Here is a 27,545-nt window from a genome sequence, read left to right as displayed (position 1 = left end):
GCACAAGTAGGAAGAAAGGCAGGCATATGAGAGAGAAAAGTAGGCTCTCTGCTGATCAGGGAGCTGGATGTGGGGCTCAATCCCAGGATGCTGGGATCATGACCTGAGCCGAAGGCAGCCTCTTAACTGACTGAGCCACCCAGGCACCCCCAGCCATCACTTGAGTGCCTCCTTCATGCGAGGCAAGGTGCCAGGTGCTTAATAAATTATCATCTTTCCTGCTGGACAGTGAGCCTGCAATGAGCCCAGGCATGCATCTGAGAGGTTTGGGGCAGGCAGATTCCTTCTGCCATGGCTTTGGCAGTTGGTTTTATTTTGAGAATTAAAGACATTGCTCTCTTAAGGCATTGCATTTAATTGATCATATTGGGCCAATGTAGTTTGATAAGTAATAATAATAGCCAGTGTTCTTAAGTATCTGCGCTGTGCCAATCAATGTGTCTGATTTTTAACATAAAATATCTTTACTCCAGCCAGGTAGTTACTACTATCTGCATTTTATATGGTGAGAAACACTGGCTCCAGCGGTGCATCGTCTGCTCAATGACACTAGGTGAGTGACAGAGCCAAGACTCAACTCCACTTGCATAAGAACCTGAAGCCAGACTCTTCCCAATCCTAGACAACTCCAGTTAGAGAGGAAATCCCCTTAACTGCACCCTATGGTTCCTGAGCACTGCCCCAAGGGACCACCTCTGCAAGGAGCTTTGCAGTATAGTGGGAAGGTTCCTGTTTCCATCTCTCTTCTTGGTGGAACAGTGTTCTCAGCCAGGGAGAGGAGAGCCATTCTGCATCCTGTGGTCTGAGTCAAGGGAGAATTTTAATCATCTAAGAGGAACCCAGCCAGAGTAATTCCTAGACCAGCTGAGTTCACCTCTAAGAATGACCTGGCTCTATTCCACTGCACTCAGTTTTTTTCCTGGCAGCCAAAGGTACTATAAACACAGTCTCTGGACCTTGGAAGTGTTGCAGGATTTTTTCTCTTTGTCAGTGCCCATGGTTTTTGGTCACTGTTGGGGTCCGTTATCAAAGGAATGAGACTGAGACAAAGTGAAAGTTATGCAAATCTTTATCCTATGCCAAGGGTCAGACTTACTGGCCCCAGGGCACCTCTGAAGAAAACAACAACCCCCAGCTTACAGGCTCAAAAATAGACTGACCAGTCAGGTCCACCTAAAGAGAGTGACCCCTCCCAATCTTACAGGATACCTTTTATTGGGTAAAACTCCAACCCATATCTTGGTATCTCAACCCACCAGGTTTGTGTGTCTCTTGCTGATTGGCTAGTTCCATATGGTCTGGTGACTTGTTATTCAAGATTACCCCATACCAGGAACTGTTACAAATAGTACTTTCTAGGAAGGCTTAGTCAGCTAACATATTCAGTGTGAATAATAAGATCATCATTCTTCCCAAGATGGAGTCATTTTGGTTTGGGCAAGACCTTCTCACTTTTACAAACTGTACTTCATACTGATTAGATGTTTCCATCTGGCCTGACTTGTCCTTGTATTCTGGGCTCTGTTATCAGGAACTAGCTGACTACATTTTACTGGTTTCCTGGACTTGCTTTTATATAAGTTCCTCTTGGGGGTGGGGGGGTTAATTTAAGTTTTACCAGAGATGGAGTGCTCTAGCTAAAGAGGCCCTTACATTCCCCCCTTTTCTTTGGCAATTAGTCAAATCTTTGACTTTTAAGGTTTTTTGTTTTTTGTTTTTTTAGGGCAGCCAGGAGTGCTGAGGGATGTTACACATGTCACCAAGGTGGGGGGAAGGGATGTAAGGTGTCAGCTTTTGCTTTGTCCTCAGCTAGCCTTCTGCTCCCTTATCATTTCCCCCTGAACAAATTTGACCCTTAAATCTTTAAGGTAGTTGAAGGTGGAAGGTCTCTTCTTCTGTAACTTCTTCCTTCTGAATAGGGGTCTAGAGTTGTCCCTACCTATTTGAGTCAACATTGATCAGTTGAATAATGTGTAGGGGAGTAAGGAAAGATGGAGGCAGCTGAATCCAGTGCTGACAGTGAAGAAGCATCTCTGTGCATAGTAAGGACCATCTGTAACAATATTCTGACTACAGAGGATCACTGGCAAGTGAGAGAAAACTTGTAGGAGATTTATCCATCCATCACCAGTTTTCAGAATTAACTTTGTCAAGGTCCCTTTTAGAGTCTGGTTTATTTTTATTATTATTATTTTTTTTTTTTTTTTTACTTGTCCGGAGTTCTGGAGCCAGTAGGCACAATGTAGTTTTTAATTAGTGCCCATGGCCTTGGCCAATGCCTGTGAGACTGAACTCAGAAATGCAGGGCCATTGTCTGACCTGATCATGAGAGGCAACCCAAACCTAGGAATTATTATTTTTAGTAGATTTTTGGCTACCACTACTGCCTTCTCATGTTTGGTGGAAAAAGCCTCTACCCAGCCTGAAAAAGTATCCACAAAAATTAACATATACTTGTGTCCATATTTTCCCTGTTGTTAAACAGCTTTTTTTTTTTTTTTTTGCTATTCCCACTAACTCAGTCAGATTCTTCCCTTCAAATCCTTCAATTTTCTGAAGTTTTCTCCTTATATCTGGGGCTGACTGAGTGGCAAAGGCAAGAGTATCTAAACGAGCTATTGTGCAACTTCTTTGAAGTTTACCTCAAGTTGTCTAGCTTAGGTAAACAAACATTTAAAGACAACAAAATTTAGAACTTAGTATTCATAAAGACGTGTTACTGAAACACAATTTTTTTTCTAAAATAACCCTCATTTCCAGAGATAGCCAAATCAGGACTAATTTATTTGAAAAACAAGTCCAGTTTTAATAAACTTGGCCTAATTATTTACATAAGCTCAGCAAGAACTTTTTATAAGGAATCTCTAGGTTGAACTTAAAATAGCCTCTCTAGGCCAAAAGACTTGCCATCAGACATGCCTGCAATACCTGTCTATTTGGGTGAATTCCTCTTTCTGAGGTCCCCAAAGTATCCTGATGTTCCTGCACCTGCCAGGAAGTGACATTCTTTACTCACCTGGTGAGGCTGTTGGGAGCTCTTTAAGCAAGGTATCGGGCCAACAGTTCCAAGGGGCTTTACAGCTCTAGGTTTTATAAAGTCAACCTTAGTTCCTTTAAGCTCTCTGGTCATATTTGAGTATTTCTCAAATATGATACAGTGAAAGTCTTGGTAAAATAACCCATGTTTTCAATGGTGTCCTGTTATAAGGAGAACAGATTCTTACTGAACTTATGCAAATGACTGATTGCCATGGAGGAAAGAATACTTACTGAGACCTTTTGAGTTTCAGAGGGTGCAGATAGAGAGAAAAGTTGAATGCTTTGATTTGTTTACAAATGAATATTTTTACATCTCTCTAATTCACAGACATCTTAAGAAAAAAGTTTTCTTAGTCTGGAAGAGTAAACATTAGAGAACCAATAATGTTTAAAATGAGACAAAACATTAAGAGACATAACATTATAATCTTTTAGTTCGTTTAGTCCCATGTTACTAATTCTGTTTAGTTTGAATGCAGCTTTTACTTCAGGAAATTCTAATCCATTTCAGTTTTAGGATTTTTAACATATAAAATACCTGTATTTGTCCTGAAAGTCCTTTATATGAATCTCCTTTAAGATAAAACTTATTTTACAAGAGAATTAAGATTTTGCTCAAGATTTAAATCTTGGGGAAGTTGTTAAAACCTTCTAAAGCACATGCCTAAATAGGATTACAGACATTTAAGATTTGATAAAACAAAACATAGAAACTGGTTTCTCCGGGCAGGCAAAGAGAAAACCATATACATTCTCTTCTTAACAGCAGATCAATTAATCTAAGAAAACTTTGTCTTTTTGAAAAGAAAGAAACCATATTTTTTATACCCGTGCCTTTTTAGTTCACATAATAGTCAACATTTACTTGAGTGGATCACCAATATAGATTTGCCATGACATAGGGCTTTAGTCTTCCTTCATTAAATATTATGCCCCATTTGAACAGAAACATTTTTCTGAAGATTTTATTTATTTATTTGACAGAGAGATAGAGAGTACAAGAAGGCAGAGCAGCAGGCAGAGAGAGAGGGAGAAGCAGACTGCCGCCGAGCAGGGAGCCCGATGCGGGGCTCGATCCCAGGACCCCAGGATCATGACCCAAGCCAAAAGCAAGCTGCCCAAACAACTGAGCCACCCAGGCGCCCCTTGAACAGAAACATTTTACAGGAAAAGTTTCATTAGTCTTTTTTCCCCTCTTGTGAATAAATCCACCAAAACTGATCTAATATGGTCAAATTTTCAACATATTTCATTGTTTCCTTTCAAACCCATAAACCAAGGCAAATAAAAGTCACTTCCCTCAAGCCTTCTATGACTTACTTCATACCCTCAAGTTTATCTCCTTTCATGTTCTGGTGTAACCAGACATTTTTACTTTAAGACAAAACTACTCACTCTCTGAGGCCCTCTTTTTTTGTGTGTACAGTTAATCTTAGTCTGTCCTGACCATACCTAAAATTTCTTTTCTGAAGATTTCCCTTCACAAACCTTTTACAACTTTCTTTTGCATTCAGGTTTTGTTTCCTTCCAAACAACCATCTCATTTAGGAGAAAATTACCTTCTCTTACCTTCAACAAAATGCATTCTCATTCTTTAAATCTTTCTTACATATCTCCTACTTTCCTACATACAGAGTTGTTTTCCTTAATTCCATCAGTCTTAGTTAGCGTAACTTTATACTCACAGAAACATCTTAATCTCTAGTGAAGATTAAATATAAACCAATTGTGAACTGTTATAACAGAATTCTTTAGAAGGCAGATTTATCAATCAGTTAAGCACAAAACATGTTTACCAACAGATTCAAATATTTTTAGTTTCTTTGCAGTAGGAAGTAAAAGGCACAAATCTATATCAAGTACTCAGTGCTTTAGCATTTTATCCCATTTGGTTAAGACCTAGATGTTCATAATTTAATTCCATTTGTCATCCAAGCCAAACTTTAAAGTTTCAGGTTACCAAAGACTTTGAAAGCTATTTCAGCAATTACTCATTAAAACTTTGAGACCGACAATTAACCATCAGTTTAGTCATCTCTTTGCTAACAGATTTTAACAAATAACATGAGCTTATTTGACCTTAAGTAAACTTTGATTGAAGTTTCACATTTACTGCTGTAACTTCAAAGACATGTCTACTTAATTAAACCAACAAACTTAGTTAAAATACTGATTTATGTTCTACCTGGGCCCACTCCATTTCAAATGTTTACCTGATACACAGGTGGGAAGATCAGGACTGGGGGGGTGTTAGGTCCACGGGGTGCTTTTCTTGTTTCTTGACAGAGAAGAGAGAAGGAGCCATGATGCAGAAAGCACTGAGGATGGTCTAGAGGCCAGTTATTCAGGCTGAACCCAGGTTGATGCAGAAACAGAAGGGGGAGATAAAAGAAAAAAGTGCTGCCAGAAGGCAGAGAAAAGAGTCCCAGTTTTAGAGCTCATCAGCCCCAAAAGAGGAGCAGATGTCATGCTTTCCTGCCAGCAAGGGGAGAGGAATTAGGCAGTTCATGTCGGGCCAGAGAAGACAGGGAATTTCCTCGAAACAAAGGGAGTTTTGGCAGCTGCTTGGGAATATTCCTTGAAGTCCCTCTCTTGAGTTAGACTAACCACAATTGGCTCCAGGTATAGACATTAACACGAGAAATGAGTAAGGGAGAAGCCCCACATCTATTAGGAGGAAGGGAGAGATAAAAGTTAGAGTCCCCATACTCTGTGCTTGCCCCATTTCTTCAAACACAACAAACAATACAACAGACAACAAAAAGACAAGACAAAGACAACCGCAGACCCAGTGGCCCTTTCTCGACCAGATATCAAGTCTAAGGGTGTGCAAGATATAATCCCAACTCAAAAACACAACATGCCACTGGTGGGGATTTTCTCGGTCCCCTGACTGCCTAGGGAGACTCAAACCCCCTGATGATCTACCAGTGGAGGGATGGGGCATCCCCACATCCACTCCAGCCCTGTGGAGCAGTACTGTGTCCAGTTTCTCCTCGGTGGCCCATACCCCTGGAGCCCCACAAACAGGCAGACAGAACAGGATCTGACCGAATGAGATCTCGAGATCTTACCTCCGGAGGCTTTTCTCAGAAACACTGATGCTGGCTCAGTTCTCCTCATTTGATCCCGGATGAGCCTCCAAATGTTGGGGTCCATTATCAAAGGAATGAGACTGAGACAAAGTGAAAGTTATGCAAATCTTTATCCTATGCCAAGGGTCAGACTTACTGGCCCCGGGGCGCCTCTGAAGAAAACAACAACCCCCAGCTTACAGGCTCAAAAATAGACTGACCAGTCAGGTCCAACTAAAGAGAGTGACCCCTCCCAATCTTACTGGATACCTTTTATTGGGTAAAACTCCAACCCATATCTTGGTATCTCAACCCACCAGGTTTGTGTGTCTCTTGCTGATTGGCTAGTGCCATATGGTCTGGTGACTTGTTATTAAAGATTACCCCACACCGGGAACTGTTACAAACAGTACTTTCTAGGAAAGCTTAGTCAGCTAACATATTCAGTGTGAATAATAAGATCGTCATTCTTCCCAAGATGGAATCATTTTGGTTTGGGCAAGACCTTCTCACTGTTACAAACAATACTTCGTACTGATTAGATGTTTCCATCTGGCCTGACTCGTCCTTGTATTCTGGGCTCTGTTATCAGGAACTAGCTGACTACATTTTACTGGTTTCCTGGACTTGCTTTTAAATAATTTCCTCTTGGGGGAGAAGGGGTTAATTTAAGTTTTAACCGAGATGGAGTGCTCTGGCTAAGTAGGCCCTTACAGTCACAGCACTTGTAAGAATGAAGAGATAGACCAGACAGAGTGGTGGGCAGCAAAGCAAACTTTATTGAATGATAGCAGCAAAGTGATAGTACAAGGCTCCCAAGGAGGGAGAGGACCCAAAGAGGTTGCCACTGGAGTTTCTAAGTCTAGATTTTTTTTTTTTTTTGGTGGAAAAATAAAAATGCCTCTTTATTTTTGGATTGGAGGCATGCATACTCTATTGGAAGGCAGCTGGTGTCTGTGATGTGAGGGAATTTTTTTCTTCCTTTTTTTACATTTAAAAAAAATTTAATATTATTTATTTATTTATTTGAGAGAGAGAGAAAGAATGAGATAGAGAGAGGAAGCATGAGACGGGAGAAGTCAGAAGGAGAAGCAGATTCCTCACCAAGCAGGGAACCTAATGTGGGACTCGATCCTGAGACTCTAGGATCATGACCTGAGCTGAAGGCAGTTGCTTAACCAACTGAACCACCCAGGTGCCCCTTTCTTTTTTTTTCCATTTATTTTTTATTATGTTATGTTAGTCACCATACATATGTCAGTTTTTGATGTAGTATTCCAAGATTCATTGTTTATGTATAACACCCACTGCTCCATGCATTATGTGCCCTCCTTAATACCCATCACTGAGTTCACCAATCCCTCCACTCCCCTCCCCTTTAAAACCATCAGTTTGTTTCTGGGAGTCCACAGTCTCTCATGGTCTATCCTCCAATTTTTATGGGCTGTTGGCAGGCTGTTTCGATCTGATTAACCCTCCCTGTGTCTGTCATCTAATCAGATTTTTGTCACCTATCTATCATATGGGGAAGGGTAGAGAGCTTCTTCCAGGGTGGTGTAAAACCCTTTTAAGAGTGGTTGCCTCTTAGAGTGGGGACCCCTTGTTCCTGCCTGTCTGCTTTCCAAATGTCCTTCATCAGAAGGAATTTCTCCTGGTGCCTACAGCAAAGAAGGTGTCTGTGGTGTTGGGAAAGCAGCCCCCAGGGCAACTTGACTCCACTCTACGGGACAGTCAGCTGGATTTTCCTATTTTCCTACCCTGAGAGTCAAGAAGACCCCATGAACACAAAATTGCATTCCTTCCTTCTGCCATAAATGTCTTTCTCATGCTTTGTCTATTCTAAAATCCAGTGAAGTCATCCATTTGGTTCTAGGCTCATCTGGCTATTGGAAGGCTAGAGGTGACTATAACTGGGTCCTTCCCTCCCACCCCACCCCAGCTGATTAGGCCATGATAATATGTCAGCATTTTAGGCTCTGGTTAACTGGTTTTTCCTGAGGGCAGGACTTCTAGAGAAGAAGCTCTGGAATATTAAAAATGGTTCCTTTTCCCTCCCTCTCTGGGAACACGAGGAGGTTTTTCTTTGTTATTCACTCCAGGAGGTGTCTAGATCCAGGAGGCAAATCCCACTAGTGGACTTTTCTCTCATGTGTACTGTGAGAACCTGGTCAAGTTCTTAGGGTAAAATGCAAAAGTCACATCTGTGGTGAGTCCCCTATGAGTGAGTGCCCCAGGAGTTTTTCAGTTTTTTAAAGGTTTTATTTATTAATTTGAGAGAGACAGACAGACAGACAGAGAAAGTGGGAGTGGAGAGAGGCAGAGGGGGAGGGAGAAAGAATCTGAAGCCGACTCCACCCCAAGTGAGGACCCCGGGGGGGTGGGCTCAATCCCAGGACAGGGAGATCTTGACCTGAGCTCAAACTGAGAGTCAGATGCTTCACTGACTCAGCCACATAGGCACCCCTTCCCTGGAGCTTTTAAGTCTCAGAGTTGTCCACACTGAGCCACCTGCAGCTCACCAGTTCACAGTCAGGTTATCCTGGCCCAGCACTGGCTCCACGCACTGAGGTCTGCCCTTGTTGAGCCTTGGTTCTGGTAAGACATGACTCCCTGTATTCAATTGTCTCTCCAATCTTAGGGGCAAAGTTTTGCCCTGTGCTAACCTCTCTTAAAGAGCTAGAAAAGTTGTTCTTTTCCCCCAGTCTCTTTAGCTTTTCATTGTTAGGACAATTAAATTTTCTTTGTTAGGCAACTTCCATGTTTCCTACATGTGGAAGGCAGTGCAATCATTTTCAGTTGAGATTCTCCAGGTAGTTTGACAACTTGGGATACCTCCAGGCCAAAGAGAATGAATTTGTGGTGTTGTGGCTAGTCTGCTATAGTTGTCATTATGGTTTTGGTGTTTCCTGAGTCTTGTTCATACTCAAATTGTGTAGAACTGAAGGAGTAATCCCTAGGCATCATCCTCCTCAATGCATTAAAAACTCACATAAGAATTTTCAACCAGGCACAAGACTCTGGCACACCCTGGTAAATCATCTTTTTAAAAAACTTGAAATGAAAAAGTGCAGGAATCTAACTTAAAATAATGAAAAATGCAGGTTACAAGTAGGGTTTATCAGCTTGCCATGAAGTTGTGTTTCCAAACAAGATTGTTTCCAACCTACCCTGATTTCTAGGTATAATGTTATGAAACAAGATCATAAAATCAAGGAACAAATGGTCAAATGACTTTTGTTTCGTTTTATTTTATCTTTTTATTTTTTAGAGAGAGACAGTGTGTGAGCAGGGAAGAGCAGAGAGAGAGGAGAGTATCTTAAGTAGGCTCCACACTTGGTGAGGAGCCCATGGGGGATTTGATCTCAAGATTCTAAGATCATGACCTGAGCCAAAGTCAAGAGTCAGACATTTAACTGACTGAGTCACCCAGGGAGCCCTATTTTATTTTTTTAATGTTTATTATTTTTAAAATTCTAGCATAATTATAATACAGTTTACATATTACATATTAGTTTTGGGGGTATGGATGGTGATTCAACAATTTATTCATTACTCATCACAACAAGAACCTATTCACCCATCCTCCCATCCATCTCCCCTCTGGCAACCACCAGTTTGCTCTCCTTATTTTAGAGTCCATTTCTGTTTTTCCTTTGTTTGCTTTGATTCTTAAGTTACCCATAAGAGTGGAATCCTATGGTAGTTATCTTTCTCTGACTGACTCCTTTCACTCGGCCTTACGTCATCTAGACCTATTTGTGCTGTCGTAAATGGCAAGATTTCATTCCTTTTTTATGGCTGAGTCATTTTCCACTGTGTATATACCACATCTTCTTTATCCATTTTTCTATCAATGGACACTTGAGTTACCTCCATATTTGGCAATTGTAAATAACGTTGCAATAGATATAGGGGTGCATTTGTCATTTCAAATTAGTGTCTTCATATCCTTTGGGTAAACACGAAATAGTGGAATTACTGGATCACATGGCAGTTATATTTCTAATACTTTGAGGAAATGCCATAGTGTTTTTCCACAGTGGGTATACCCATTTGCATTCCCACCAACACTGCACGAGGGCTGTTTTTTGCCAAACTCTCGTGAACATTTGTTGTTTACTGTGTTTTTGGTTTGAGCCATTCTGACAGGTGTGAGATGATACCTTGATGTGGTTTTGACTCATATTTCTCTGGTGATTAATGATGTTGAGTGTCTTTTCATGTTTCTGTTGGCCATGTGTTTGTCTTCTTTGGAGAAATGTCTTTTCCTCTCTTCTTCCCATTTTTAAATTGGATTCTTTACTTTTTGGTGTTGAGCTGTACAAGGTCTTTATATATTTTTTATACCAACTCTTTATTGGCTATATCATTTGTTACTCTCTTTTCCCACTCAGTAGGTTGTCTTTTGGTTTTGTGGATTGTTTCCTTCATTGTGCAGAAGATTTTTCTTTTGATATGGTCCTAATAGCTTATTTTTCCCTTTGTTTCCCTTGCCTGAGTTCTCATATCTAGAAAAAAGCTTCTATGGCAATGTCAGAGAAACTACTGCCTGTGTTGTGTTCTAGGATTTTTATGAATTCAGGTCTTACACTTTAATCCATTTTTTTAAATGAAGTATTTTTTTTAACTTAATTTCTTTTCAGTGTAACAGAATTCATTGTTTATGCACCACACCCAGTGCTCCATGCAATACTTGCCCTCCATAGCACCCACCACCGGGCTCCCCCACCCTCCCACCCCTTCAAAACCCTCAGATTGTTTTTCAGAGTCCATAGTCTCTCATGGCTCATCTTGCCCTCCAAATTCCCTCAATTCCTTTCTCCTCTCCATCTCCCCATGTCCTCCGTATATTTGTAATGCTCCACAAATAAGCGAACCCATATGATAATTGACTCTCTCTGCTTGACTTATTGCACTCAGCATAATTTCTTCCAGTCCCATTCATGTTGATACAAAAGTTGGGTATTCATCCTTTCTGATGGAGGCATAAAACTCCATAGTGTATATGGACCACATCTTCCTTATCCATTTGTCCGTTGAAGGGCCTCTTGGTTCTTTCCCCAGTTTGGTGACTGTGGCCATTGCTGCTATGAACAATGGGGTACAGAAGGCCATTCTTTTCATTACATCTGTATCTTTGGGGTAAATACCCAGTAGTGCAATTGCAGGGACATAGGGAAGCTCTATTTTTAATTTCGTAAGGAATGTCCACATTGTTCTCCAAATTGGCTGCGCCAACTTGCTTTCCCACCAATAGCGTAAGAGAGTTCCCCTTTCTCCACATCCTCTCCAACACACGCTGTTTCCTGTCTTGCTAATTTTGGCCATTCTAACTGGTGTAAGGTGGTATCTCAATGTGGTTTTAATTCAAAGGCAATGTACAGAAATCAGTTTCTTTCTTATACACTAACAATGAAAACACAGAAAGGGAAATTAGAGAATTGATTCCATTTACTATAGCACCAAGAACCATAAGATACCTGGGAATAAACCTAACCAAAGAGGTTAAGGATCTGTACTTGTGGAACTACAGAACACTCATGAAAGAAATTGAAGAAGACACAAAAAGATGGAAGATCATTCCATGCTCTTGGATCGGAAGAATAAACATTGTTAAAATGTCTATACTGCCTAGAGCAATCTGTATTTTTAATGCTATTCCAATCAAAATTCCACAGGCATTTTTCAAAGAGCTGGAGCAAATAATCCTAAAATTTGTATGGAATCAGAAGAGACCCTGAATTGCTAAGGAAATGTTGAAAAAGAAAAACAAAATGGGCAGCATCACATTACCTGATTTCAAACTTTACTACAAAGCTGTGATCACCAGGACAGCATGTACTGGCATAAAAACAGACACATAGAGTACTGTAACAGAGTAGAGAGCCCAGATACAGACCCTCAACTCTATGGTCAAATAATCTTCAACAAAGCAGTCAAAACTATACAGTGGAAAAAAGACAGTCTCTTCAATAAATGGTGCTGGGAAAATTGGACAGCTATATGTAGAAGAATGAAACTCGACCATTCTCTTACACCATACACAAAGATAAACTCAAAATGGATAAAAAAAAAAAAAAGACCTCAATGTGAGAATCCTAGAGGAGAACATAGGCAGTAACCTCTTCAATGTCAGCCACAGCAACTTCTTTCAAGATATGTCTCCAAAGGCAAAGGAAACAAAAATGAAAATGAACTTTTGGGACTTCATCAAGATTAAAGCCTTCTGCACAGCAAAGCAAACAGTCAACAAACAAAGAGGCAACCCACAGAATGGGAGAAGATATTTGCAAATGACAGTACAGACAAAAGGCTGATATCCAGGATCTATAAAGAACTTCTCAAACTCAACACACACAAAACAGATAATCATGCCAAAAAATGGGCAGAAGACATGAACAGACACTTCTCCAATGAAGACATACAAATGGTGATCAGACACTTGAAAAAATGTTCCTATTCACTAGCCATCAGGGAGATTCAAATTAAAACCATTTTAATCCATTTTGAGTTTATTTTTGTGTATGTCATAAGAACTTGGTCCAGTTTCATTCCTTATTGCATGGAGCTGTCCAGATTTCCAATATCATTTATCAAAAAGACAATCTTTTTCCTATTGCATATTTTTTCCCCCTTTGTCATAGATTAAGCAACCATATAATCGTAATTTTCTTTCTGGGCTTGCTACACTGTTCCCTTGATATAAGTGTAGAGAGATTGAGATTGACAGAGTAAAGCTTGAAACTGCTGAAAGTCACCCTAGCACCCTCCGGGTACACACCCTAATTACTGTCACACACCACCAGCCTATGTTTGTAGCCACCAAAGATCTCAGAGGAATGAATGTTGGCTTGGAAGGCTTAAGGCACACAGGGCAGCCAGAGGGAAATTGGCCACTAGAACAGTCATTTCTTACCCATGCTGCAGTCCCCACTGCACTGGTGAAAGGTATGGTTGGATCTCTCATCAGAAAAGTGCAGTCCCAGGACACATATATTTACAAATGACTTCACAGGGTTCTTCAGTTTAAAACCTTGAGTCTTGGAGTGGAAATAATTTCTGTGAAAAGATGTGGCACCTGAGAACAGTCACCTACAAAAGGCTCAAGTGGCAGAGCCCAACCCCCATGCCACTCAATCTCTGTCATGTCGCCCAAACCAGTTCAGCTTTGCACCTCCAGTTGGAAAGCCTAGGGCTAAAGCTCAAGGCCAAGCTGAGCCCCAAAGTCCCAGACTGGGTCTGAGCAGGGGCTGTCTGTGTGCAGCCTCTAGGATGCACTGAGCCTGGAATCCACCACCCTGAGCTCTGTCCCTTGTTCAGCGCACCTGTCTTTCCTCTGTGCCCATGTGCATTTGCGTCCTACTAACCAGGTCTGCCATTGCTGATTCCCTGCGCCCCGCCTCCCCAGCCTTTCCAGTATACCTATACTATACAGAGTTCTCCAGTCGGGAGCTTTTATTCTCTCATGGCAGTGCCACATCAAGGGTTAAAAAGGAGGAATTCTGAATGAGGACGTCGTGAAAACCGGGTCTCCCCAAGTAGAGGCCACCAACGGGGAAGGGGAAGAGATATGGCCCAAGACGGTGTGCCCTAAAGTGCTAAAGCTTTGGGGGACCGAGGAGAGGGGTGCATCATGGTTCCCATCACTCGCGGCACACTTGGGGCTAGTCTGCCTGGCTGGGGTCTCCGCCTGCATCTGCAGCCCCGTGATGCAGCCTCACCAACCTCATTCACAGCCCGCCCTGTGGGTGGGGGGATTTGCAGCGGGGGTCTGCCAACGCAACAGCAAGGCTTCATTTGCAGTCGCGCTGGGAGGGTGTGTAGAAGCTGACGATTGTGCACTGCGCGCTCAGACTTAGAGATTCCGGCAACAGTGAAAAGCCTCTTTCTAGGCACTCTTTGTGCTGAAAGGCAGCAAGTCAGGACTTCGGACTTTCCAAGGGAGCTTGAGAATGGAAAAATCAGGTGGAGGGGTCCTAACACCCTCCAGTTGGGTGGGTCCAAGTGCTGCATAATTGCGTTTTAGGGTGCGCACTTAAAATCGAAAATTACTGTAGGTATGATTAAAGCCGATCATGATCATGTTGTGTGTACATGGGATCCCATGAGAAGCCCAGAGAAGTTTCAAGGATTGCCTGTCTCAGAGCGACGGGTACAAAGAACAATCTAATTTGGTTTCACTTGATAATTAGGCATGAGCTCAGTGGGAAAAGGTTTTGATTCATTTTTTTCTCTTTATTTTATTCAAGAAGGTTGAGAGAAAAGTCGGGGACAGAGAGGATCCCTGACTCGCTGAAACTCCCAGTTCTCCACCGGCAGCAGGACAGGAAAAAGAAAGTGGGGACTCCAGCCCCACCCAGACAAAGCGGGAGACACACAGGACCCAAGAACATCAACGGACGGTCCTTCCGTTTGTCCTCCATGGACAATGGCCAGAATACTTGGGGCACAGCCTTCAGACCACCTCAAATAGGACTGTTAGGGAGTGCCATGGTCTTTCCTGGGTGTGGGGGAGGTCTGACTCTGCCCGAGGTACCCGGATGGTGAAGGCATCCATCACACTCATGAACATAGTCTTGTCAGTGATCTGGGTGAGGCACGCGGAGTCCTAGTTATACTGACACACGCCTTCCACCATGGTAGGGGTTCCCTGACAGCGCGTTGAGAGCTGGAACTGGCTCCTCCGAAGATGATCAGGAAGTCGGTGGCCATCTTCTAAATTTCTTTGAGAATGCACTTCTATGGTTTGTTTGCCTTGCCCTCCAGGAAGCAGTGTTTACCAAGCTTTGTGAAAGATGATCTTATTAAGACCTGGTGCTGGCTCTGGTCTAGCCCTGAACCTGTGTACACAGGCACCCGCAGCGGGGAGGAACATTGCTCTATTCCTGCAGCTGTGGTGGTCCCAGCTACCAGGCAGAAGACAAGCAGCGGGGCGCGGGGAGGGGCGCTGGCGGGGAGGTAGTGCCTGAGTCCCGGTGGGGATGGAGTCCAACACTGTGAACCTCCTCACACCAAATGATGAAATAAGTTTACAAAACCAAGAACAAATTAGTCAAACGACTATTTGAAAATCAGTATTTTTCTTGGCGAATTATTTATTAGATCGTGTTCTGTGTAGCCTTAATTTAGAGAGGTTCCAGGATAGCCGCACATAATCTAAGCAGCCCGCACACGTGAAGGTCTAAACTTCCTAGAACTGACTCGATAAATCAAGGATGGACTCAGAGGAGAATGGTTTTGCGGTTCACACTAGGACGTTTAAGAACACGCTGCCCTGCCAGTCCGCCTCGAGGAGAGTGAATCTTACACACCGGATCCCCAGTCCCCACCCTAAGGAAGGGGCAGCACCGGGAGTTAACATGAAAGAAAGCTGCACACAGGCATCACACAAAGTAAATGTCTTTGACGGTGGTCACCAAATTAGAAGGGAAGGAGATGTGACCCAAGGCAGCTGTTCTGTATGAAATGCAAAAGCTTCTGGGGACTGAGGAGAGGGGCGCATCGTTGCCCGGATCACAAACGACGTACCCGGGCATTATTTCTGCTCTGCTTGGGAGACACACATACCTGGGGTCTCTGCCTGCGCTGCACAGCCCCGTGATGTCGTCTCCCACCCACTATACCTACAATACCATGATTGCCGCGAGGACCACCGCTGCCGCGGAACACCGGCTGCCGCGACCGGCACGCTTCCCACTATGGCCACCTTGTGGCCACTGCCATGTTTGCTGCCTGGAGAGAGCATGTAGAGACTGAGGCGCACAGACTGCACTCAGACTCCGAGATCCAGGGAACAGTAAGAACCTCTTTCTCTGCACTCTTGGTGCTGAGGGAAGCAAGTCAGGACCTAGGACCACCAAGCAAGCAGGGAGCGGAAAGATCAGGTTGGAGGGGTCCTAAAGCCCTCCATCCGGCGGGTCCTGGAGAGAGTGGAGGCGCCACTTGAGAGAGCACACTTAAAACTGAGAGTGATATGATTTCAGCAGATATCACTATGCCCTGTGTGTATGCGATCCCATGAGAGAGAGACTCAGAGCATGAGCCTCATGACCCCGTGTCGATGCCCCGGGTGTTGGACCCTGGCATCGGCTTGTGCTCCGAGGAATGCGCACACGATTGGAGACCAAACGAGTTTGTGCGAAAGCTTTGCGTGTGAGCTTAGCGTCCGCGGCGATGCTCAGTACCTTCAAGCCTGCTCCACTCTCTAGTGAAGGACGGAAGTGCGGGGGAGGCGGGCACGGGGCTGGGATTGCCCGCACTGGGGACAACTTGACAAACAGCAGCCGGAAACAAGGGGCAGCTGGGCAAATGGCTCTAACGGAGTGAGGAGCCAGAGGTGATGGATGGCAGGAGAGGGAGACGAAGGGCTAGAAGTCCCTTTGGAAGCTTGGGAAGCAGCGGTGCCTAACGCCTTCAAGCTCAGGCTCAGGCCCAGGAGGGCTTCCAGCTCTTCCTACCCGCGGGACAGACCACCCAGCATGAGTCCAGAAAGTCACACAAGGTGGGAGGCCGAAAATTGTGATTTTGACTTCACAGAATCCCTCTCTGGGCCTGAGCTCTTCTGAATCCCTCTGTAGCTGGGGTACAGGCACATGGCTACTAAGGACAACATGTTCTGAAGCCAGGAATATATATGGCCCCCATTTCAAAGATGAGGTGATGAGAAGTTAATTGCCCTTAACTATACCCCTTGGAATTGAGTTCTATGGACAGAGTTCTTGCGATCACTCCCATCTCTTGCTTCCCATGTGCTTTGCCTCTCTGTGATTCCAGATGACCATCAGAAACCCTGCTTATGCCCAGAGTCAATGCTGCTGCAAGTTTTTAACTGTCCAAGCCTCACTTGGATGGGGGGTCTAGGGTCAGACCTGGGGAGCTGGGACGTCTCGCTTCCTGGCTATTATCCTATAGGACTGCACCGCTGGGTTGGTGAGGGGCTCACGTTGATAACCCAGTGGAACTAAACGGGTAAAATTTACCTTGACGTCAAACTGCCCTCAACTTCCTGCTCCTATTAAGGGTATTTTCCTGGTCCCCACCATCCCTCTCCCTCCCTCCACTCCCATCAATGACCTCAATGCAAATACGAGTGGGATGATCCTGCGGAATGTTCTGGGTTCTGGACGTAAGTGGGTGACACAATCCATCAGGGTACGAAATCTGTTCTCTCATTGGTTGTTCAGAGCTCCAGGACCACCCCAGACCCAGAGCAGCGGGAATAAGAGCTGCTGCTGGTGCTGGGAGGCAGCAGAGCCACTGCTCCGCTCAAGAGTCCCTGCGACTTCCACAGCGCCACCGCCTGACGCCAACGCTGCCGCCGCTGCCACCGCCTGGGCTCCAAGCCACCTGCTGCCAGGTGAGTTCCGTGATTCCCACTTTGCTGTGTGAGTCTATCTCTCCTTCTTCTTCCCTCTCTCTTTTGCATTCGTCTTTCTTGTAGCTGCTCTCCGTTACTCTACGATTCATCACAGGCTCCTGCCTCAGGTAACACTGGCCAGTCTCAGTCCCGGGACTCCCTGCTTCACTGCGCACTGAGACCCACTTCGCTGTCCTTGCCGCACTTGTGCTCGGGACACTGGAGCTCCACAGATACCGTGTGCACAGCGGGACGCAGGGATGCTCACGGACCTGTTTGTGCCTAGTGGTCCCTGGGAAAGCATTTCGGAACTTTGGCCAGCCTCAGTGGGTGGCAAATAGGCTCAAAGACGGAGAGGAAGGCAGCCTTGCATGGAAAGCCCCTTTAGTGAGTTCTGGGACATTTTCTGCCCTGCTTTAAGTCCTAGCCCCAATTTAAGACTCTGCTAAGCTTGGTTCTTGCAGGGAATTCTTTGCCAGAGTGCGGAGCAGGTAAGTAGAATTTGTTTCTTCGGTTTCTCTAAGACTCCATCGGTAGAGATAATTCCCTTTTTAGCCACCTCCCCAAGCCCCGCCAGGTAAGAGCTAAAGCCCCACACAGGGAGGACAGTTCTGGGTTGTGATAGGAGAGCCTCTTTGGTGACAGGGTGCTCAGAGATTATCTTCCGTGGAGACCTGGCCAGGATGTGAATTTGAGAGGGTGCTCTGTGGTGGGGAGGGGGCTACTGACAGAATCCTCTTCACCCAGTTGTCCTGCTAGGATAGCTCTGCTGTTACTCTACGTCTTTGCTAAACTATGCATGCTACAGGCTCACTGGATCTTTCTGCTGTCCACTTCCCTGGGGAAAAAACAGTCATAAAGGGAATGACATGACCAGCCTGAAGCCGCCATCCCAGGGAGTTAGAGGTAGAAGGAGGACTGGAGCCCAGGTCCTTGGGCTCACAGAATTCAGCCTGCTGCAGAAGGTGACATCTTTCTTCCCTTGCAGAGAAGCATCATGGGCATCTGGAAGTTCTCTCCTTTCCTGGTTCTCAGCATCCTGGCCCTGTACCAGGTGGGCATCCTCCAGGCGGCACCATTCAGGTAAGACAGCCCTGCCCTAGCTACCGATCCAGGGGAAGTGGTAGACAGAGGCTCAGAGCCTCTATTTGCCTTCTTCCCCTCTGTAGGTCTGCCTCAGAGAACTCACTGGAACCCCCTATACTCACTGAGAACGAAGTATGCCTCCTACTGACTGCAGTGCTGAATGACTATGTGCGCCTGAAGGTCCGTGAGCTGCAGCGGGAGCAGGAGACTGACAGCTCCAGGTGAGGCTCCCCCACCCCCGGCTCAGCTCAGGGCATCTCCTCCCTCCTGTCATGCCCAGAAAGGCATATCCCAAGAGGTAAGAGAGAACACAGCTGGACAGGTGGCCAGCACACTGCCATGATTCACCTCTGCCTGGGGCCCAGGATTCTAAGGCTCCCCTGACAATAGAGGTCACAGAGACGATGGTTAAGGCTCATAGAAAAAGATCCCTTTCTGAAAGCAGTTAGGGAAGGTATGAAATCCCCTACTCTGGCCAGTGGGTTGGCAGCAGTGAGGCGACTTCCCGGGATCAGAGGAGTTAGGACCAGTAAGTGTGAAGCCGGCAGATGGACCACACGTATCTCAGGAAGTTTTAGAATTAAGCTTCTTGGACATGGCATTCATTCATTGCATATTTGCAAGGTGAAGCCAAAGGCCTTGCAGAGGGTGGGGTTGGGTAGGGCACTGTCTGAGGTAGGTCTGGGGTCTTAAGAGGTGTAGGCTCTGTGGAGACACACACATTGTCATGGGGCTAGATGCACTGCCCCTGCCTCCCCTCCCTGTGTCCCCTGAGCTTGGAGCACACACCAGTCCCGGGCTGGCCCTGGCCCCTCCGGGTCAGAGGCATGAGATGCACAAGCAGCTATCCTGCAAATCTCAGTGCAGAGCATGACGACTGATGTATTGCAACATGAGGAATGCTAGAGAAAGCTACTCCTTCCCCACCACAGCCGTTCCCCACCCTGCCCTGGCTCAGGAAACTTCTAGGTTCTCCTAATGGAGGATTGAGTGCTGCATGGCTGCCTGCCCGCATCCCCCCTCCCCCGCCTCTGCTCCAAGTGCCCCCTCCCTGGTCTAACCTTCTGCATGATACCCACAGGGGCAGACCCGGGCTGTGGTACCACCTGGCATGTCTTTTCCCTGCAGCCTGGACAGCTTCCGAGCTAAGCGGTGCAGTAATCTGAGTACCTGTGTGCTGGGCACATACACGCAGGACCTCAACAAGTTTCACACGTTCCCTCAGACTGCAATTGGGGTCGGAGCCCCTGGCAAGAAAAGGGTCATGGCCAGCAGCTTGGAGAGAGACCACGGCCCTCACAAGGGCATGATCCGGGATGCCTACCAATCCCCCCCCTCAGCTTTCTAATTTCCTTTCTTCCTTCCTATATCATGATACATGTGGTCCTCTCTGGCTGCTGGTGTCAGTAGCTTTCTTGTGGCAGTGGATGTCTGGAACCTCAGATGGGAGGAGAGCAAGATGTTCAGGCCAGAAGAGAACCCCCCGGAAAGAGATGAGGGGGCAGCCTTTGACTCCCCCGAGGAATCATAGCCCAGCTTCTCAGTCCTGCTTATGAATGTGTTTGTCCCTGGGGAATAAAAGTGCATTTGTAAGAAGACCTGAGCAGTGGTGGTTATTGCCCTGGGCCACAGCACAGGCTTCTCAGACTCAGAGACCTGTGCTTAGAAGGAGCCTTAGCCCCGTGGTAGCTGGATCCAGGGCATAGTGAGTAGTCCTGTGACCAACATCCAGTAGCTGGACAGGAGCCGTGCAGAGCAGGTAAGCATCTCTGGGACCCAATGTTATACTTCCTCCTCCAGGTGAGTCTGGGGAATTTTCCTATTTCTAAGAAGGGATATTGGGTACCATTGAGTGGGCTGTGGCTTCTAGACAGTCCTGAGTTGGGGTCAGTGTGGGGCTATAATCCTCTCTCCTAAACCTTGCTTGCTTTTTAGTTTACTTATACAGGATAAGCTGTTACAGCTCTGTGTTCCCTGGCCACTCACCCAGAGCCACTTTGGGCTTCCTCACACCCCTGGGAATGTCTGTGGGAGTGATCATGACATTTTCCCCATAGCCTGTGTATTTCTGCAGTGAACACTGTGATTAGGGGAAAGCTGTACCATTAACAGGTGCCTCTCAGAGCAATCATTTTCCCATGACTACCCCATGGGGAAGACAGAATCTCTCTCTGACAGCCTCTCACTGATGGGCTCCTTTTCCTCCATCCTGCACACCAGCATCACTGCCCAGGAGAGCCCCTGCGACACTGCCCCCTGTGTGACCAAGAATCTGGAAGGCTTGCTGGCCAGAGCTGAGCGCATGGTGAAAACCACATTTGTGGCTGCGAGTGTGGACCCCAAAGCCTTTGGCCATCGCCACGAGGAACTTGGAGCCTAAGAGCTGAAAGGGATCCAGGAAGAAGGTGAGAAGGGAGGATGGGAACCCAGGTAGCGAAGGGGTGCAGTCCACACATTAAGCCTCTGAGAGCCCACCTATTAGAAAAAATCCACAAGGGAATGTCCCCATCCCAGCGTCTGCAGAGAGAACAGGGAAACTCCTGGAATTTAGGGTCACTCCCCTCTATTTGAGCAGTCTCTCCCTGTGAAAACTGAGATCATCTGCCAGAAAAGATCAATCTGTTTATTTAAATGACTGTCCCTGCATTTATAACTGTGATTCTTCTACCTTTGAGTTTGAAAGGTAAGGACGTGCTTTGGGTGTAAACACTATAGTGTCATGTACGTCTGAATTCAGAGCCAACTCTTGGGATCATGAACTGATCTATTAGCTGTACGACCATGGGCCAGACGTGTTTTCCAAGCCAGTTTCTCCATCTGTGAATCAAGGGCAACAATATTATCTACTTGCTAGATTAATATAAAGACTGAATGAGATAATAGATGTCAATATTTTCACAATTAATACGTTACTAAATTATGGCTATTTTTTTTTCTAGGTCACCATGAACCGAATTCTCTTTCCTTTAATTTAAAATGAATGCAACTCTTAGGATAAGGAGCATGGAAAACCCACACATCTGCATGCTTAATATTAAAAACATTCTTGTCTGAAATAAATTAAATCTAAATAAAAAGAATAAAATTATTGCAAAATTACCTAGTGTGCATCTTTTTGTATGACATCATGTCTGTATCTGGTAGCAAAGATGGGCCCTATGAGCCAACCCATGGCTGCTGGCAATCCTGCAAACCCTCAGGGGGACGGGGAGTAGCTGCCTGGTGGGTGTCTGGGGACACATAATAAATGCGGGGCCTCCATGGAACTCTGTGAAGAAGTGTTGTCACTGGTGAACTTGATCACGATAAGAAAGGGTTTTTGACACATTTGAGAGGAGTCCCTACTGCTATTTATGGTGTTTCTCCCCGGAAAGCCTAAAGACCTGTGAACGCTTTGTCGAGGAGGCTGACCATGAAGCAGAGGCAACATGCTTGGGATGGGATGGGTCCTCAGTATCCCTTTCTGGAATTAGAACTCTACACCTCTCAAAGACAATTCCCCTTTATTTGCAGAGTTCCCTGGACCCAGCCCCAGAGATTGTCTGTGCACTTCCTCTTGACTCAGGTTTGCCCTTGCCCAGCCCTGCCTTTCCTCCCCATCAGCACCCCTCCTCCTCCCCATAGCCTGCAAAGCCCTTGAGAAACAGTGGCTCAGAGTCTGAGATGCTGCCACAGACGGACAGGCCAGGAAAGGTCAGCAGTACCATTCAGTCCAACTTTTCTTATCCTCTGGGGTGCAGAGAAGAAAAGCGTGTGGCTCTAAAGCCTGTAATATGTTTAACAGAAACATTCATACCTTTAACGAGTACTCATCGAGTGGCTGCATGCCTAGGTGTCCTTTGCTCCTTTGGCCTGGACTCCAGAACAAGGTCTGTGGACCTAAACCTGACCTGTGGTCTAGATCCACATGCGGCCAACATCAGCTGAGATCATCCTCATCCCTACTACATGCCCATGCCCAAGAAAATAAGCATTTGCCTTTGTAAGCCAAGAGGGTTTTGAGGTTGTTTATATGTAATACTGCTGTGGCTAAAGCTGACCGGTATATAGGCTTCGGAAGTGTTATAAAGTGAATGTGTTCCCTCATAAACTCTAACCCCCAATGTCACTGTGTTTGGAGACAGGGCCTATATTAGGAGCAGCTAAGATTAAGAGAGATCCTAAGCATAGGGTCCTGATCTGATAGGACAGGTGTCCTTATAAGAACAGAGAGCGATCAGAGATCCCTCTCTTTCCCTCTCCACGCACACGCATAGAAGGGGCCTGATGGGGACACAGTGAGTACATGGCCATTTGTAAGACAGAAAGCGAGACTTCACCACACGGCAACGCTGATGGGACTTTGATCTCACAAGTCCAGCATCCAGAACTGAGAACAATACGTGTCTGCTGCTGAGCCGTCCAGCCTGTGCTGTTCGGTAATGACTGCCAGACTAATACAGGGGTCATTAGTTGGTGGAACTATTTTTGGTACCACAGCTTGTTTTTCCTCTCACTGAGACTTTGGGCTTTGTGTCGATTTGCTCAATGTCCAAATTAGCAATTTTATTCATTTCTTTTTATGAGTTCATTTGCATTTTGTCTCCCTAAAATCGACTTAAGGAATATTCATTGGTTCAATCTCCTGCTGCTGAAACTGGATCATCTGTACTGTAGATAATGAAGTGGTTTTCTCTTGTGCTGAATACATACATCACACTATAGAGCCATGAGTATAGATAAATGTACCGACCCGGAGCAACCTCACATGTAATACTGAGTACAAAATAAAGCAAGTTTCAAAGGACAGATACCAGATGATACTATCTGTTTTGCATTTAAAACATGTCTAACATTACTGTACAAAACCTACAGATGTATACAGCCATTCATAGGGAGAATAAACATCACGTTCTAAAAAGGGCGGGAACAAAATTTCAATAAGAAGGGTGTTTAGTCGGCACCCAGGATGGTTTTGTTTTATTGTGTAAGCTGGGTAGTTGGAATATGTGAATGGTCACGATATTTGTGTTTAGTAGGAAAGAATTTCATAAGTCTGAGTCTTTACATTAAGGCAACTGTTGTCAATTTTTTAAATGTATAAATTTTAAATACCCAAAGAGGATCTGCTCTGTTCAATGGAAAGCATGAAAAAAAAAATATCCAGTGAATGCACAATTGAGAAAAGATGGCAGTAATAAATATATAGCTTTAGAATAGTGGTATATTAAAGTCGCCAATTGAGAGCCAAGACTATCTGCTGCGTCTTTTTAAAGAATACAACAATATTTTTTCCACAAGAGAAACATTTAGAACAGAAGGACTCAGAATTGATTAAAATAAATGGGTAGTAAAAGATAAATGACAAATATGAACGAAAATAAATTGAAATAAGGTCATAATCTGGGATCAAAATCAAATTGAAGGCAAAAAATAATTTATTGTAAAATGGAAATTTATTTTTAGTGTCATGTGATGGGAAAAGGAACCAAATGTCAAGAAGATGTATTGGTAATACACACACATGCACCCAACAACATGGCCTCAAATTATGTGAAACAAAACCCGACAGAACTGCAGGTGAAATATGTGTATCAAGAATTCTTGTTATGGAATTACTGTACCCTGCTCAATAAGCCATTAGCTTTTGGAATCACCTTCAAATGCATGGTTCAAAGCTGGCTCTGCAAATACCCCTGACACTATGATAGGTTTGAGAAAACACAGTGTTTACAACCACAAAGGTGTGATAGAGCTTATTAGTAATAAGACTATGTCTACTTTTCCCAAAACCATTTATGAAATAAACCAGCATGTATCACATTGATTTTAACACCAGCCTTATACGCTAGTCTCCTTCTGGCCTTCTTTTCTTTCCACTGATAACTCTCTATATACTAGTAACACGGTTTCATTACGAGTAGGATAAAGGTACTTCAGCTTCTCTTTTTCAAAATGCGCTTGGCAATTTTTACACATCTATTCTTCCAGAAGGAAGTGAGAGTAATTGTCAATTTTTAAAAATCCTGTTTTGATTTTATTTGGCATTGGGCTTTCCAGGAAGACAACTGTATCGTTTCTAAATAAATAAATAATCTTTGTTCATATTTTTGTTCTTTTTGTATCATGTAGAACTTCTTTACCATGTTGAGGCAAAAATGATTACAGTTATCCCTGATGATGAAGGGTATTGATTTCAAAAGAAGTTTTAGTATCATCCTAAGAAAATGTCTTTCTTCTTACTGTATATTAAGAGAGTTTTTGAAAATCATAAATGAATACTAAATTTTACCAAAATATCTTTTGGTACTAATGATGATCTTAGGGCTTTTCTCCTCTGACTTACTATTATGATAATACATTTCCAGGCATAGAAATTCATAATAACAATTAATATTTTTGAGTACTTACTACATGTTAGGCTGTAGTAAATGCTTCACAGAATTAATTAATTAATTAATCTTTATAATGATTGCATAAATCGACAGTTTCATAGTTCCATGTTACAGATAAAGAAACTGAGATACAGAGACATTAAACAGGTTAACCAAAGCCATATGGCTATCAGGTCCAAATCAAGATGTAAAACTATTAGTATTTCTAGGCTATCTGGCTCCAGAGTCAGGGGTCTTAAAGCCCTATACTTCTTTATTTTTTTCAGTGTTCCAAAATTCATTGTTTATTCACCACACCCAGTGTTCCATGCAATACATATCTTCCTCAATACCCACCACCCCCATCCAACCCCTCATCCCCCCCTCCAAAACCCTCAGTTTGTTTCTGAGTCCATAGTCTCTCATGGTTCATCTCCCCCTCCAATTTCCCCCAACTCACTTCTCCTCTCCATCTCCCAATGTCCTCCATGTTATTCCTTATGCTCCACAAGTAAGTGAAACCATACAATAATTGACTCTCTCTGACTATACTGCTTCTTGATAAACTCTACTTGGTCAGACGATAGTGTTAAAATATCCATCCAAATTCTGGGTTCTTGTGACTTATTAAGGATTTTGTCCTACCACTGTTAAGTTTAATATTGGAGCTATGCTAATATCATCAAATGAATTAAAGCAAACTTTTGAATTTTTAATATATTTCAGGCAATAAAATCTATCTAAGCTTTAAGTTTCATATAATTTACCTGAAACTTATTTACAGAGTTCCTCTAGGTTTTAGCTTTCCTCACAGAGGTCTTAAGGTTTTCAATTTCTGCTATGGTTATTCTACTCTATTGTTACTCTATCTGTGCTTGACTTACATATATTTCTGTGAAATTTGTTTTTTTTTTTAATTTTTTGCATGCATTAGCAAATGTCTTTTTTTATAATTTAAAATCTTCATATTTGACATTATATCTTTCTTTTCATTCTGAAAGTAATATATCTGTATCTTCCCTTTTTCTTTCCCTCACTTACTTTACCAGAAAGTTCTAATTGAACTTTTCAGGAAAGAGCTTTAATATTTTTCAATTCTGCCATTTCTTCTTTTTTACTCACTAATTTCTTTGCTGACCACTTAACTCCTTCTCCCTCATAATTGTTGAAAAGTTCATTGAGCTGGTCTCTTCCTAGATTTCTGAGTTGAATTATTAAATTAAAGTGCATATATTCTCTTTGTCCTGATCATTTGTATTTAACAACCTCTTCCCACCTCCACTGACTCTTCCTGATCCAAGTCTCCATCATGTTTTATATGAACTAAAACAACAACCTCCCAACTGATCTCCTTGTTTCTACCCTTTTCATGCAGACAATTCTGGAGTGATCCTTTTAAAATATAAGTCAGAGTGTGTCTATCCTCTGCTCAGAACCTTCTGCAGTTTCGCCTTCTCACTCAGAGTAACTGAGCCTACTCTGCCTACAATGCCATGCTCCCAGTGTCTGCATGACTGAGTCCTTCCCTTCCTTCAGAATTCTAGTGAAACATCATCTTCTCGGGACTATCTACCTTGAGTACTGTATACAAAATGACATTCCTCTCTGAACATTCTCCATCCACCTTATCAGCCTTATTTTACCCAAAGGATTTATCACTGTATGAGATAATATATTTATGGGGGGGGGTGTTCAATGTACTTCTACCAGCATGTAATTTTATGAAGGAAGTTAGATTTTTTTTCCATCTGTACCTTGGAGCATAGGGTACAGTGTAACCCTTCAATAAATATTTGTTGAATGGATAAATAAATTAGGAAACTGTCAGGTTTTTCTCTTTCTTTTTTTTCTTTAAGATTTTATTTATTCATTTGTCAGAGTGAGAGAGAGCAGAAGCAGGAGGAATGTCACACAAAGGGAGAAGCAGGCTCCCTGATGAGCAAGGAACCCAATGTGAGACTGGATCCCAGGGAACTGGGATCATGACCTGAGCTGAAGGCAGATGCTTAACCAACTAAACCCCCCTGGCATCCCATCTTTGACTTTATCTTTAACCATACAGCATGTTCTGAGATGTGAAGTTGCCATTTAAAAAATTGCCTAATTTTTCTTTTGATATCTTTTTTAACTCAAAAGTAATTTAGTAGAGAAATATAAAATTTAAAATAGCTTTTAAAATTACTCTTCAGTTATTTAGTTCCAGGTTTTTTTGCACTGTGGTTTGATAGAAATGGTCTTTATAATTTTGTGCTTGGGAAATTTGCTGAGATTTTCTATAGGCTTACTATGTGATCCTTTGCCACAAATGCATTAATGATAACAGAAAATAGAGTACTTTTCCTAAGGTAAAAATTTTTATATCAATATCTAAGTAGCTAGCTATGGATATGTAATTAAAGCAAATAATTATAACATTCTTATATATTATTTTTACCTGGGTAGTTGATCTTGCAAGGAAAAAAAGAAGGCAATACATTTTCTAAGTATTATTTAATTTCTGTGACTCCTCCTTTGTATTCCTAAAAATGTTTAGTTTACATAATATAATTTTTTTCTTACTTTAAAAATCACCATTCATTTAAAAAATTTTAAAAAATCACCATTCATGGGGCACCTGGATGGCTCAGTGGGTTAAGC

The 27,545-nt window shown here is 43.6% G+C and overlaps 1 protein-coding gene across 1 annotated transcript; it reads left to right on the top strand.

Moving 5' to 3' along the window:
• The first annotated feature begins 484 nt into the window (after positions 1 to 484).
• On the top strand, positions 485 to 21,645 carry LOC116600114 (calcitonin receptor-stimulating peptide 2-like). The gene is made up of 6 exons (XM_032360191.1): positions 485 to 553; positions 17,297 to 17,469; positions 18,458 to 18,552; positions 18,639 to 18,776; positions 20,776 to 20,960; positions 21,495 to 21,645. Exons 1-5 carry the CDS (start codon positions 544 to 546, stop codon positions 20,933 to 20,935), a joined length of 576 nt encoding a protein of 191 aa, XP_032216082.1. The 5' UTR covers positions 485 to 543; the 3' UTR covers positions 20,936 to 20,960; positions 21,495 to 21,645.
• The last annotated feature ends 5,900 nt before the right edge of the window (positions 21,646 to 27,545 follow it).

The sequence above is a fragment of the Mustela erminea genome, chromosome 9 (genome assembly GCF_009829155.1).
Source record: "Mustela erminea isolate mMusErm1 chromosome 9, mMusErm1.Pri, whole genome shotgun sequence".
Classification (NCBI taxonomy): domain Eukaryota; kingdom Metazoa; phylum Chordata; class Mammalia; order Carnivora; family Mustelidae; genus Mustela; species Mustela erminea.
This window is presented reverse-complemented; position numbering and strand designations above follow the sequence as displayed.

Coding starts and splice junctions, on each gene's coding strand:
- LOC116600114 (XM_032360191.1), top strand. Junction 17,470..18,457: donor TCCAAGCCACCTGCTGCCAG/GTGAGTTCCGTG, acceptor CTTCCCTTGCAG/AGAAGCATCATGGGCATCTG. Junction 18,777..20,775: donor CAGGAGACTGACAGCTCCAG/GTGAGGCTCCCC, acceptor CCTGCACACCAG/CATCACTGCCCAGGAGAGCC.